This window comes from Mastomys coucha, unplaced genomic scaffold (assembly GCF_008632895.1).
Source record: "Mastomys coucha isolate ucsf_1 unplaced genomic scaffold, UCSF_Mcou_1 pScaffold23, whole genome shotgun sequence".
Classification (NCBI taxonomy): domain Eukaryota; kingdom Metazoa; phylum Chordata; class Mammalia; order Rodentia; family Muridae; genus Mastomys; species Mastomys coucha.
In genome coordinates this window covers 88493508-88506438 of record NW_022196906.1, presented here as the reverse complement: position 1 = coordinate 88506438, position 12931 = coordinate 88493508, and the positions used below count along the sequence as shown (strand labels likewise).

The following is a 12931-nucleotide window of genomic DNA, read 5'->3' as shown; positions in this document are numbered from 1 at the left end:
TGTTCCTCATGACATTCGGAGGGAGAACAGAAGGCTGTGGGGCACTCATTTTGGCTTTGTCTCCCCTAGGTGCTGGTCTGCTGTCTCACCCTGAGACGAGTTATCTTTGAAGTGCTGCTGAGCAGTCTAGATAGCATGACTTAAAAGTGCAAGTCCCTAAACAGGATTCAGCTTCCCAGAATACAAATGCGGAGAGAAGCAGAAGAGGCTCTCTGGAAAAAAACCAGCCCAAGACATTTCCCTTAAACCCCGGAGAACAACGCTACCAGTCTTTATAATTTAAAACATTCTGGAATTGGAGGTTTCTGGGTATTAGTATAAGGATTTTTTGGTTTATTTACTTCTGTTTTACTTGAGGGCTGTCAAGAGGTGAAGAATTGCATTTTATTATGTTTCTAAAACATCTACCTGAAGGGAGAGTGGGGGAAGGGTAGCCTTGCAGAATCCCTGTTCCAGAGGACACAAAGAGGACAAGCTGAGATTGAGATGTGACAGGCAAGGCTGAATGAAAGCCAGCATTAGCAGCTGCAGAGACTCCTGCCTAAGCCTGCAGGAACTCCTGGCTAGTTTTAGATTTTTGCTTGGTGTTGTTTTATTCTCCTTGTGCCTACCATCCAGCATCACGTGGTGAGAAGTCTCTGGCTTCTCTGCCTTCCATTGTGTTTTGGATAGATCTCATGACTCAGTCCAGTTTCTCATCATGTCCTATAGCCGCAGTCCCTACCATTTGGTACTGTGAGGCTTACTCACTGCATGTTGTTCAGTTGCTTCCTGTGTTGTACTGAGCCCTATAAGATAATTAGGAAAGGTGGTACAAGCTGACGATCGAAATAGACTTGTTTCAGTGTTCACAGAATGATAAGCACATGGCACTGGCAAAGGTGTCTTGGTGCAGTGAACCCTGGAACACATACTCTAACAAATCTACAGACATGCAAACAAGCTCTTTCCATGTAAAGACCACCAAGCCTGCCAATCAAAATGGTGGACACTTATAGACACAGAAACTAAATGCATCCTGCAGGATGTTATTTGGATAACCACTTTATGTTGCTGTTGCCATTAAATAGCAAAGCTGACTTTCTGAGTACTTTTTCCTCATATCTACCAGAATGAGCATCCTAAAATGAAATACCAATTATCCTAAAATTAGTCGCTTTAATAATCCCTTTTTGAGTGGAGTTATATACCCCTCCTCCAGATTTATGTGTTCCGGTTCTAATCCTTAGTGGTCCAGAAATTGACCTTAGGAAGTAGGGTCACTGGAGATGTAACTAGTTCAGATGAGGTTGTGTTGGAACCCTGAGCCAATATAATTGATGATCTTATCAAAAGAAAAAATTTGGAGATAGGCTGGCACCTGAGAGAACCATGTAGACACCAAGGTACTCATCAGGATCAAGGAACAATAGCAAAGTTGCCAGAAACCACCAGAAAGAGAGAGAGAGAGAGAGAGAGGGAGAGAGAGAGAGAGAGAGAGAGAGAGAGAGAGAGAGAGAGAGAGAGAGAGAGAGAGAGAGAGAGCCCATTTTCTGGACTTGAGGCAATGATTCCTGCTGGTTGCTCTAATCTAGCAGTTCTCAACCTATGGGTCACAATCCCATATCAGATATATTGCAGATCACATATTTATATTATGGTTCATAAGAGTAGCAAAATTGCAGTTATGAAGTACCAAGAAAATATCCTTATGATTGGTGGTCACCACAGCATAAGAACTGTATAAAAGGGTGTCAACATTGGGAAGGTTGAGAACCACTGCTTTCTATTAGTTTTAGGATAAAGTTCAACTCCCTTCCTAAAGCACATACAATTGCTCTTTCTTAGTCTGAGGCTGCCTGTATTGTCTCATTGCTCACGTGTATCTCCTTGACTCAGCTTCTCTCTGCCTGTGAGTCCACTGTGAATCCATATACAGAGCATCAGTGAATTCCTTAAAGACTCTGTGCGAATCCCTTGGCTTCACATATCCCTTTAAATACTCTCCATCCTTTACTATATCTGATTTGGTACCTCTTTACTTTTCTTTTTCCTTGCTCCAGATTGGGCCTTGTCTCTGGAAACTTCAAGCTGACTTCTCCAGCCACAACCATGAGAGAAGGCCTTATAGGATGTTGCCCAAACACTCTTTTTTGTCCTAATGTCTAGTACACTGTGGGTTGGGTGCTTATTATATGCCTTGCCCTCATCAATAGCCTTCACAAGGCATTTACCCCTTGAAGTGAAGGCCACATTCAGTCTCTCTGCATTCCTAGTATTCAGGATGTGCTTGGCACAGAATGACTAAGTAAGTCTTAGTAGAAGGAGTCCATGTACATTTTTCTGCAGATGCACACACAAATATATCCTCAGACTAAGGGGAACACATTTTGCTTATGGGGCAATGGGTAGTCGAAATAAAAAACATTCAATTGATGACCGAAGTATTGCTTCCACATTCTTCTTCTTTTCCTTCTCTGGATAATTACCCACAGTCACACACTTTTATAATGCCTTTAGATGTAAGTGACTGTGAATGATTACAGACTATTGGTCTTTCATCTTCAAGACTGACAGTCTATGCCCCTATCTCTCAGGAGGGAGAGACTACTATAACTATATTTTTGCTTACCAAGAGAATTGTTAATGGTTATCCTGGAGGGAAAAAAATCTATAAATATCTAACCTATAATGAAGCCTTAAGCATACTTTCTTCCTTTACTAATGAAATTCTTTTCACAGGCACTGTCAGTGTGGCTACAGAAACACGACACCAAGAAAGAGACAAAGCCAGCCATGAGTTTTCCCTTTACCTGTTTGGTCCTTAGTTTGGAATCCGATGACAGATTGTTGTAGGTGTAATGCGCCTGTGTGACTCCACAGAAGAGAACAGCAACTATGCCTGAAATCCAAAAGAAGACCAGTCAAAACCAATGTCTTTTCCCAAGTCAAAGGACAGGGCTGGAAAATGGACTCTCTATCAGGGGAGGTAAAACTCTCAGTAATTACCATGATAATGAAACCCAGGTAAATCTTGCTACTTGCTTTAAAGAGGTCTTAGAATTGAAACATATAGGAAAGCATTAAGCAGTAGAGTCTTAACTAAGAATGGAAGTAGTCTCTTTCTGGAGAGAAATGATGCAGTAGTCAAGAGTTAGAAAAGCTACTCTTAGAAACATGTGAAGAAAAAAAAAAGTGGGAGTCAACTCTGGGCTTCCCAGACCAAGGGCCAACTCCTTAGCCCCATTTTCTAGTAGCTGGCACATCCACTTTCCACTGTGTGCCTTCGGGAGCCTGGAAAGGTTCCCGTAGCACCATAATTTAGTATTAATTCTATGAGTCACCAACCTACGACCTGGACAAGGCTTTTGTTGCTCTTTCCAATGCTGCTGATTGCCAAGTATCAGACAAGAGACCTCATGTGCCTCTGCGTCTCTGTAGAAGCCGGGCACATTCTTTTTGCAGCTGAGCACCATGGAGCAGCTCTGGCCAAGCCATTCCCTTCTGGAAGGCGATAGGGCTGTGGTCTTTTCTACTGTGCTTCCCTCCAGCCCATCCATGGTCAGCTGCAGGGAGCATTTCTCAAAGCCATATTGCTCAGATCTTTAAACGCTACAAGTAATCAAACATGCCACATGCCATGTGGGGACAGAGAAGAACAACAGGACAAATGTGCTATTTGTTCCTTGGCTCTGCCACTTTGCTAGTGTCCCTGGGCTGGGTGGGCTTTGGAGAGAGCTCCACTCTACTTTGGATTAAAGATTAGATTAATTATGGGAAATTGGGCAGAGGGGGGCTTGAGGGAAAGCATGGGAGATAAGTACTCCTCAGCTCAGAACAAGGGGATTGAACTGAATTTTAAGCAGCAGAGGTTTTCCATCTAAAAACACTCATAAATTAAATGCTGATGATCCTTAAGAGTATAGAGCTATGTGAGCTGAATACTGGCATTTCAAATGAGCTTGAGATAAAGAATTTTAAAGGGCTGAGCTTTTTCATATGTAAACTGCATACATCTATTTACATGGTGGTTATTTTTCAAGTTGGTATCAGATAAAATATTGTTAAAACATGTTTATATAATACTAGTACATAGCCATTTATTTACATTGTACATACCTTTTAACATTATGTTTTAAATTTTTAGATAAAGAAAAACACAAGGAAGAAAAATTTGTTAAGAAATGTTTATCTAATAAATGTTTCTGGAGATTTTTGTTAAGTTTTTAGTTTCTTAGCATCTCTTGGGAAATTCTAAGAGAAGAAAAAGAAAGAAAGAGATCTAACATAACTCTTCACAGAATTTCTATAAAAATTCAAGCAGGACCAGGAATACTTAAGGGTGGTAAGATGTTGAGGCGGTAGGAGGATCACCATTCATATTGTTTGGATATGAAATGTTTCTCTGTGTTTGTTTAAAAATATCATGGTGCATCTATCTCAAGTCTGCAGGGGAGTCCTCTGATTGAGAGTCCACTGAACCCCTCCTTACTGGGAAACCACTTGACCAGTGTATTGATGTTCTGGAGAGCATGTGGATAAATGCAAAAGTGTGGTGGGCAGTGAATTATTCTGAGAATAAGAATGGGTAAGATCCTTTGCAGGGTCAGGAGGGGCTCAGCATGGTAGACACCTCCAGTGAGCTGGTTTCCTCTCCCTCCTCTTGGTTACTAGACTGCTGTATCCTTTCACGCAGACTCGGGCTCCTTGTGACCCAGCATCCCAGCTTGCTGTCTCCCTTGGTTCAGCACAGTATCTTTATTTTCCCTGCGGTCCTGCCTTTACACTCCCCCTTTCCTTCTCCCACTACACAGTATCAATTGCATTTATTAGCCAAGCCCAACCACTTTCCAACTCTTTTAGCCCTAATGTCCTCTTCTTAAGCAATCATCGTTTTTTAGCTTGAATGACAGCAATGGCTTTCTAGCTGAAGTCCCAACCTCCCCAGTTGGTCCCTCACATCCTGCTCGTCAAGACACAATGATCCTTCAAAAACATTTCAGGTCATGTGAGACTTCTGCCAAGAACATTATAATGTACTCCCAGAGTCTAGCCCTGTTCAGTCTTCCCTCTCCACAGCTCTCTGGCCTTATTTTTAACATGCTTCCTCCTGATTCATGGTCCTGACTATACATCCTGCCCAAGGGCCTTGAGCATCCAGAATTAGGAATGCTCATAGCAAAACACCCTTATGGTTCCCTCTTTCCTTTGAGTATTATATAGGGCATGTGAGACCATGCTACCAGATAGGCATAAGAACTGGTAATGTTGAATGAGCTCAAACCCCGGGCATCACAGAGAGTTGACACCAGGAGTGGAGCCATTCCCAACCTGTCTCTCTGTACCTGCCCTGGAACACATAACCACTACACCACACTAGATGACCATGGGTACTCAGTCACATAGCATAACACCTAGAGTTCCTCTAATGAGGTATCTAGATAGCCCTGAGCCTTCAGCCAATAGCCTCCCTTTCCTGGGTATTTCTTCCTGCAAGCAGTATATAATTCCTGGTTCATCCTAAATAGAATGTCCTTTATGTCCACCATCAAATAAACCAGTGGGAACAGGCTGCTTCATTAAGGACTGCCAGACGGACGGCCTTGACTAAAGAGTGGCACTTAAAACTCCAGAGGACAGCTTTCTCCACCCCAGACCCTGCAGTACTCTTGGCACTTACTCCCAGTTAGATTCTACTAGTCCTGGACTCCACCTCCTCCTCTCAGCCTTCTCTTCTCTACCTGGCACAGATGCCCCAAGGAGAAAAGTAGACCTCAGACCCATTCCTGACTTCCTCTTCCAGGTACCCGGAGAAGAGATCAGGTATCACTGTGGTCTCCCCATTTCAGACTTTGCCCTGCCTCCGCCAGGTGGTGTGCTTGTGGTGCCTGGGCATCCTGACAGAGAAGCAGGATGCAATAAGACAGGGTGTCTCTTCAGATGTCCCACCGACAAACTGCCCCTAACCACTTTGTAAAATTGACCCTTTCATCATTCTTGACCCTTCTCTTTGGCTCCCCCGCTCTATGTTTTCTACTGTCATCCAACAGTTTCTGCCCTTGTCTGTTTTTCTGCCTTCTTCACAGAAACAGAGTCTGAGAACATCTCTGGCCATTAATCCTAGAGAAGCACCAGAAACCTGTGAGTGCTGTTGGTAAATAATTGAATATTTCTCTCTGTGGAATGGATGAGGGACTAAAGTCACCTTGGTCACCTTGGATGTGACAGATGAGATGCAATTTTTTCCCCCAACTTGCTTTGCTTTTCTCCCTACGTTAGGCCATCTACACAGGTTTTGAAATGATCTCTATCTATCTGAAAGCTGTCATTTCTGATATTCCAGGGAAGAAGATATATAGGGATTTCACATCCTCACTGGCTCCCCTCATCCTCTGAGCAGGGTTTTCTATCACTCCACTGTCTTTCATTTCCTTGCCTCCTGTGGAACACTAACATACGATGTCCCTACTAAATATGTTCAAAATCATGTGTATAGCTCCATCATATGCATGACAAACCATGAAGATCATGTGATCAGAAGCTTGCTGTTGTAATTAAAGTAAAGCAATAACGTTGATTTGACCTTTAATTTTAGCATACATGATCATAATTCTATAGGCTGGTAATTAATTAAATTACATAAATTACTATGATTAGAATGACTTTTATAAGCCAAGCACACTTTGAAACTGTGTTTCTTGTTTCTCACCTACGCTGGCCCTTCTTATCGGAAGTTTCACATTACGCTTTCAGTTGTCTGCATTCCATTCTGATCTGAAAAGTTTTGATGGAAAATTCCAGAAATGCTTCTATTTAAAATAGCTTTTAGTTTATTGTTTTAATTGTTCATTCGGTTTGTATTTGTTGTTACTAATCTCTTACTATGCCTAGCAGGTTAGGCAATGCCCAGGACTCAGGCACAGGTGGGGTCTTTGACCATGTCCCACGAGCAAGGGGGAACTGTAGTATCCATAAAAATTCTCATCGTAGAACAAATTCAGAGTGGATCATTTTCTGTTTTCTAATGCACATTTTATTTGTAACCTAGGTAGTTCTTGTGTTACTGTCGTGCAGGGCTCTGCACAGCAGCCTTAAATTTAGTTGTGTTTCAGACAGCCACATGTAAGAGACAAGAGGCCAAGGGCTCTTTGGGCGATCCACCTTCCTTCTTGACAATGGTCCTGGTTGTAGAGATCACATGCCACACTCTCCTGTGGGCGCTATCTGCTTCTGCCAGGGTGCAGCCCCAGAGGGGGACTAGCTAACAGGACGGAGGACCCCCTCTCCTGTTCTCTGCCCTGCTTTCTGCTTGGGTGCACCTCACCGTGGTTCTTGCCCCTACTTCTGCAGGTATGTCCTGCCTCCCTTCCCACTTCACTGTTTGCCTTTTATAGCATTTCCAGGCCAGCTCTACACACCTCTCAGAGAAAGAAAGGGCAGCCAGGAAGTGACTTCAGTCAGGGCCAGGGGCCTACGACCCCCGGCTCTCATTTCCTGTTTGTGTTTCTCATAGATTTGCCTAGTCCTGAGGTTCACATTTGCTCTCTGGAACAATACACTTGCCATTTAGAAATACCAGCTTGTATCTTCCCCTTTAGAACTGGGACCACCAATACATCAAGGCAGAGGAGACATATCCTAGAGGTCTCAACTCATTCTCTTTTTCAATTCTCCATATGATTGGAATAGGTATTTATAAAAAGCATCAGGGGGTTGGAATAAGAAGTGGCTTAGGACTAGAAAGAGCTCAGAACAAGGACCACAGAAGTTGGACAGTTCGGACCTAGGTATGTAGTCTTATTTTCAATCCCGTGGCCTTTGCAGAACATATGTGTTACTCTATAATGGAGTATGAACATTCTCATCTTTGGATATATGTTCAAGTTAATGGTCATTTTCCACTGTAGAAAGGGCTCCTTTTAATCAAGTGGAAGGTAGATATACTTGAGTTCTATGCTTTACTCATTCCTAAACACATTTCATCAATCCTCCAGAATTAATTTATCAATTTATATTATATATATTTATATATATCAATATATTATTTATTATTATTAATACATTGATATATTATTTATTATATGTACTTAAGTTATGTTATATAATATCACTATATATTATGTATATCACCATATATGTGTATATATGTGTGTATATATCTAATAGTTAAAAAGGTTATGTATTTTAGTGGCAAGAGAGTATGAGAGAGGTTGGAGAGAGAAGGACTGGAGGGTGATTATAACTGTATTTTAATCAAAAATGAAATTGAATAATCTTGTTTAAAGAAGCTGATTGCTTGTGGATTAGAGCTGTTAAAAAAAAAAAAAACCTGCTTTATGGAAAGAAAAAAAAAACAAGGAGAATGGGAACTTCTGCTGTCTATGCCAAGGACAGAGGCAGCTCATCAGGAGGAACCCAGGCCCTCTCTTCTGAGTGTGTGCACTGTTGTTTCTCATCCCTCCTGCTCCCTGCCCTCAGCACTTCTGGAATATGCTGTCAGACCTGTCATCGTCCTCCTTAGACACTAGAAGACCCTTACCCTTTCTGGAAGTTCTATTGCAGCTTAAGAATCTGCCTTAGACAGGAGAAATTCTAGAATTCAACAAAATGCAGTTAGTGGGTATCCAGGTCAGCAAGTTCAGGGAATCTTATTAAAATACAGTAATTTTGGAGTAAGGCCCAAACTCTACATTTTTATATTGTCAGGATATATTCCAGTCCTTACACTGAACTTCAAGGAGCAAGCTTTGACCAATTCATTCTTGCTACAGCTTGGTCTTAACCTTGGATAGCCCTTAGATGAGACCCCTACCATGTTCTTGATTCTATGGGAGGGGACAATACATTTTTTGTTGTGCCCCTTCATTTCTTATTTTATCAGTGTCTCTTGATAATGTTAAGGGAATTTTACATCATATTTTTTTCTGTTTCCTCTTCTCTGGCTTTTCTGAATTAACATGGTTCTATGAAATAAATTTTTGTTTCAGAGAACAATTATTATTTAGGACTTTTGAGGCCTTTAATTCTTTTTTCTTTCTTTTTTTTTTAAGAAGCAATACTGGTGAGTTAAAAAATTACTTACCCAGAGTAAGTTAACAATATATTTTACCATCAAATAGTTCAGTAAAATTTCCCCTCCAAAGAAAGGAAACAATGTCTATCATTTAATTGCTGTAAAATTATCATATTATTTTTTATCAAAGTTTCATAGGCTCAGAAATTAACAAAAGACACAGGCAACTAAATGTGCCCACTAGACATTGTGAAGTAGACTTTTTTTTAATGAGGCTGAGGTTGAAGATAAAATCATATTAGAAAAATTATAATATTAAATTTATAATAACTTTCTTAGAAATAAACATAACAAAGCATATACTCTATGTCAAAACCAAAGGGATAAAACCAAAATTATTTGCAGGAAATTTTATAGCTTTATATAGAGCTTATTAATGTGGCATAAAATAGATTCAAAATAAATATAATAAAAATCAGCTAGCATCTAATGATGCCAATGGTAAGTACAATATAGAATGGAGAAAGAATGCTTATTCCATGCCTATCAGGAGCCCAGAGGACCAGTCTGGGTCTCACCCAGGTTTTCATTATATGTTTCTTCACATGGTTAGAAAATGAGTGTTTGACAGGTTCAGCATGACTTGGATTGGGAAACCTAATGAGGACAGAGTGGGGATGCAGGAATGATAAGTACACATACAGAAAATCTGTGGTTTGGTAGCCTGTCCTCTCTGGAATAAAGAGTGCCTTCTACACTTGGAACTGGAAAACTGTTTACTATGCACAGTGTATGGGAGGAAGGGCCAGCTAGTCTCAGCTGGGGTTGTTTCATAGGGAAACAGTCTCAGGCAGTCAACAACTGGAATGAGCAACCTGTGGTTGATTCTCTCAACATTCTCACATGAACTAGAGTTAGGCTTTGTCATTTCCATGGGTCTGAGGTATTGGAGTCCTTGGCATGACCATATACATATCAACAACCTCAATTCATTCAGTATTCTGTCTGCTCCCCACTAGTGGTATTGGCCAACGACTTCACATCTTGAAGATTCAGCTTTCTCATTTGGATAGCACCCAGATGTTTCTCAGGTTTGTTCTAAGTATAAAGCAATATTCTACACATTAAGATGCTTTCCCAACTAAGCATATTAATAAAATTCAGTAAATATAAAGTTTTCCCATAAGTATTATGTCTTAGTCAGGGTTTCTATTCCTGCACAAACATCATGACCAAGAAGCAAGTTGGGGAGGAAAGGGTTTATTCAGCTTACACTTCCACACTGCTGTTCATCACCAAAGGAAGTCAGGACTGGAACTCAAGCAGATCAGAAAGCAAGACCTGATGCAGAGGCCATGGAGAGATGTTCCTTACTGGCTTGCTTCACCTGGCTTGCTCAGCTTGCTTTCTTATAGAACCCAAGACTACCAGCCCAGGGATGGTACTGCCCACAAGGGTCCCTCCCCTCTTCATCACTAATTGAGAAAATGCCTTACAGCTGGATTGCATGGAGGCATTTCCTCAGCCAGAGCTCCTTTTTCCAGTTGACACAAAACCAGCCAGTACATATTAGAAGTAGAAGAAATGAGCCAGACATGAAGGGGGGAATAAGCTGGAGAAACTCATTCAAAGGACAAATACAACTGTTTCCACTGAATGATGTGACAAGACATATGTGCTTTGTACATTCTATGCCCTTAGAGGTCATCTGTTGCCTTATCTCCCCCTTAAAACTGGAATGACGAAAACAGGTTAAGAAGAAATTCCTTACTCTTAATAATCCAACCAGACAGTTCATGGTTGCTCTATCCACAATAGCTAGACATGGAAACAGTCTAGATGCCCATCAACTGATGAATAGGTAAGGGAAGCACGAGGGACTATATTACTCATAATGGACTATGTTACACAATAGACTATATTACTCAGCTGCTCAGAAAAATGGAACTTGTGGGTAAGTGGATGAAACTAAAATCAACTCACAAGTATCTACTCTAGGTCAAAACCAAAGGGATAAAAACAAAACTATTTGGAGGAAATTTTACAGTGAGCAGGACAGCATTAACTCAGAAAGATAAATGTTACACATATGTCTCATTTGCTGGTGTTAGATTTGAATTTTCAGGTATGTGTGTTCTATTGGGAATACCCATAGAGGTTAGGCAATTAGTAAAGGCTTTCAAGAGAGTGGGGGTGAAAGTCAGTGATAGAAAGATTAAAGGGGTATAATGGAACAGGAAGGGTTAAAGTCAGGTTGGGGATCAGGCAGGAGAAAGGAGGGCATAGAGGGAAGGTTCAGGAATAGGATAACCTCTTTTGGGCTGTTGGTCTGTGAATCCTATAGACCTCTAAACAAAACATTACAGGCTATTGCCAGTGTTATTGATTTGATAGTTAGAACCTATTTCTGAAGACACCTCATACTTGAATCATAGAGCTTGGAGAAATCAAGCTGATATTGACCTGGAAGCTTCCTCTGCACTGGCTAGCTTTCACAGTGTTAGAAGGTGCTGTGCATCCTACTGGAGGAGAACGTAATCATCTGTCTTACCCAACTGTGAACTCGGAGAGCTACCGTATAGGCTGATCTAACAATACATGCTCACTGGGGCAACGGTGGCATGAGCATAATGGGAGTAACCAATCACTTTCTGGTTTGATTTAAGACCTGCTCTACAAGACGAAATTCATTCCTAAACAGGTCATAAGTTCTAGGGGAGGACCAGGTACTTACTATTATTCTGCTAAATGGACATATTATTAAACTGATTCCCAGTGACTTCTCTTCATAAGCCTATATTAATCCATATATAAACCCTTATCAGAGAAGCTTCTATTTGCAGTAGGTGGTGATTAACACACAGGCTCACAACTGGTCAAGGTGCAGAGAATAGGAAACTGCATATTTCTCATCCCTAAATGGGATGTGCATACCCCAACCCCCTGTCACAAAGCTTAAGGGCTGAAAGGATGCAAGAGCAGAGGCAGAGGTAACTACAAGTTTCAGTCTTTTCCTGAACATAGCAGGGCAGCTGCATGCGTGAACTCACAGTGGTTGACAGAATGCAAGAGACCTATGCCAGCTAAAGCTGTAAAAACGGCTAGCATGGAGAGGAGAGATGGGCACTAGGTCCCACAACTGCATGAGGAGCTATTGGCAATTGAATGCTGCCAGGAGAGAGAGAGAGGGAGGGAGGAAGGGAGGGAAAGAAGGAGGGAGGGAGGGGGAGAGAGAGAGAGAGAGAGAGAGAGAGAGAGAGAGAGAGAGAGAGAGAGAGAGAATTTTTCTTTAGTATGTCTCTGTAGATTCACGATGCTCTAGTAGAAAGCTACACATTCAAGAATATATGGGCAGCACAAATTGGAATCCAAGGGTTTTTTTTTTAAAAAAAGAAGACACAATGTTGGGCAGATGAGGGTTTGATGGAGGATCTAGTAAAAGTTGGGGGAAAGAGGGAGTGTGATTAAAATGCATTGAATGGAATTCTCAAATAAGTAATAAAACAAAAAGAGAAAATATTCTTCATTTTGTATCATATAAAATATGTTGATTCTATTTATATAACCCTTGGAAAAACAAGAAGCCATTAAATGCAACCCTGGAAGAAATCAGGAAGCAGTTTAGAGAAAGTAAGAATGTCTGACTCATGTTTGTGCACAAAATCGCCTTTCAGCATCTGCCCACTGAGGTTTCAGTGGTGGGCAAGGTCATAAAAGGCTTGGCCACAGGGACTCATTTATGCAATTTTGAACAAAAATTAGAACCAACACTTTCAGACACTAGTTAAAAGAACTGTTTTGAGAAACCACAAAGCACACAGTTCAGTTCAAATTCACTGGCAAGAAAATTCAGGAAACAGCTATTTGGTAAAAATAATGATACTGTTGGTATGTAAATTATTTCCAGAGAGGTCAGTTTTCATGCAACAATTGCTGTCT

General features: G+C 41.1%; 1 protein-coding gene across 1 annotated transcript in view; it reads right to left on the bottom strand.

The window, feature by feature from the left end:
• Window positions 1-12931, bottom strand: part of Slc9a9 (solute carrier family 9 member A9) — a 544400-nt gene that overhangs the window by 272590 nt on the left and 258879 nt on the right. Inside the window, exon 9 of the mRNA XM_031346346.1 lies at window positions 2793-2881. Coding sequence (XP_031202206.1) covers window positions 2793-2881 — 89 coding nt within the window. The remainder of the gene's footprint in view (window positions 1-2792; window positions 2882-12931) is intronic.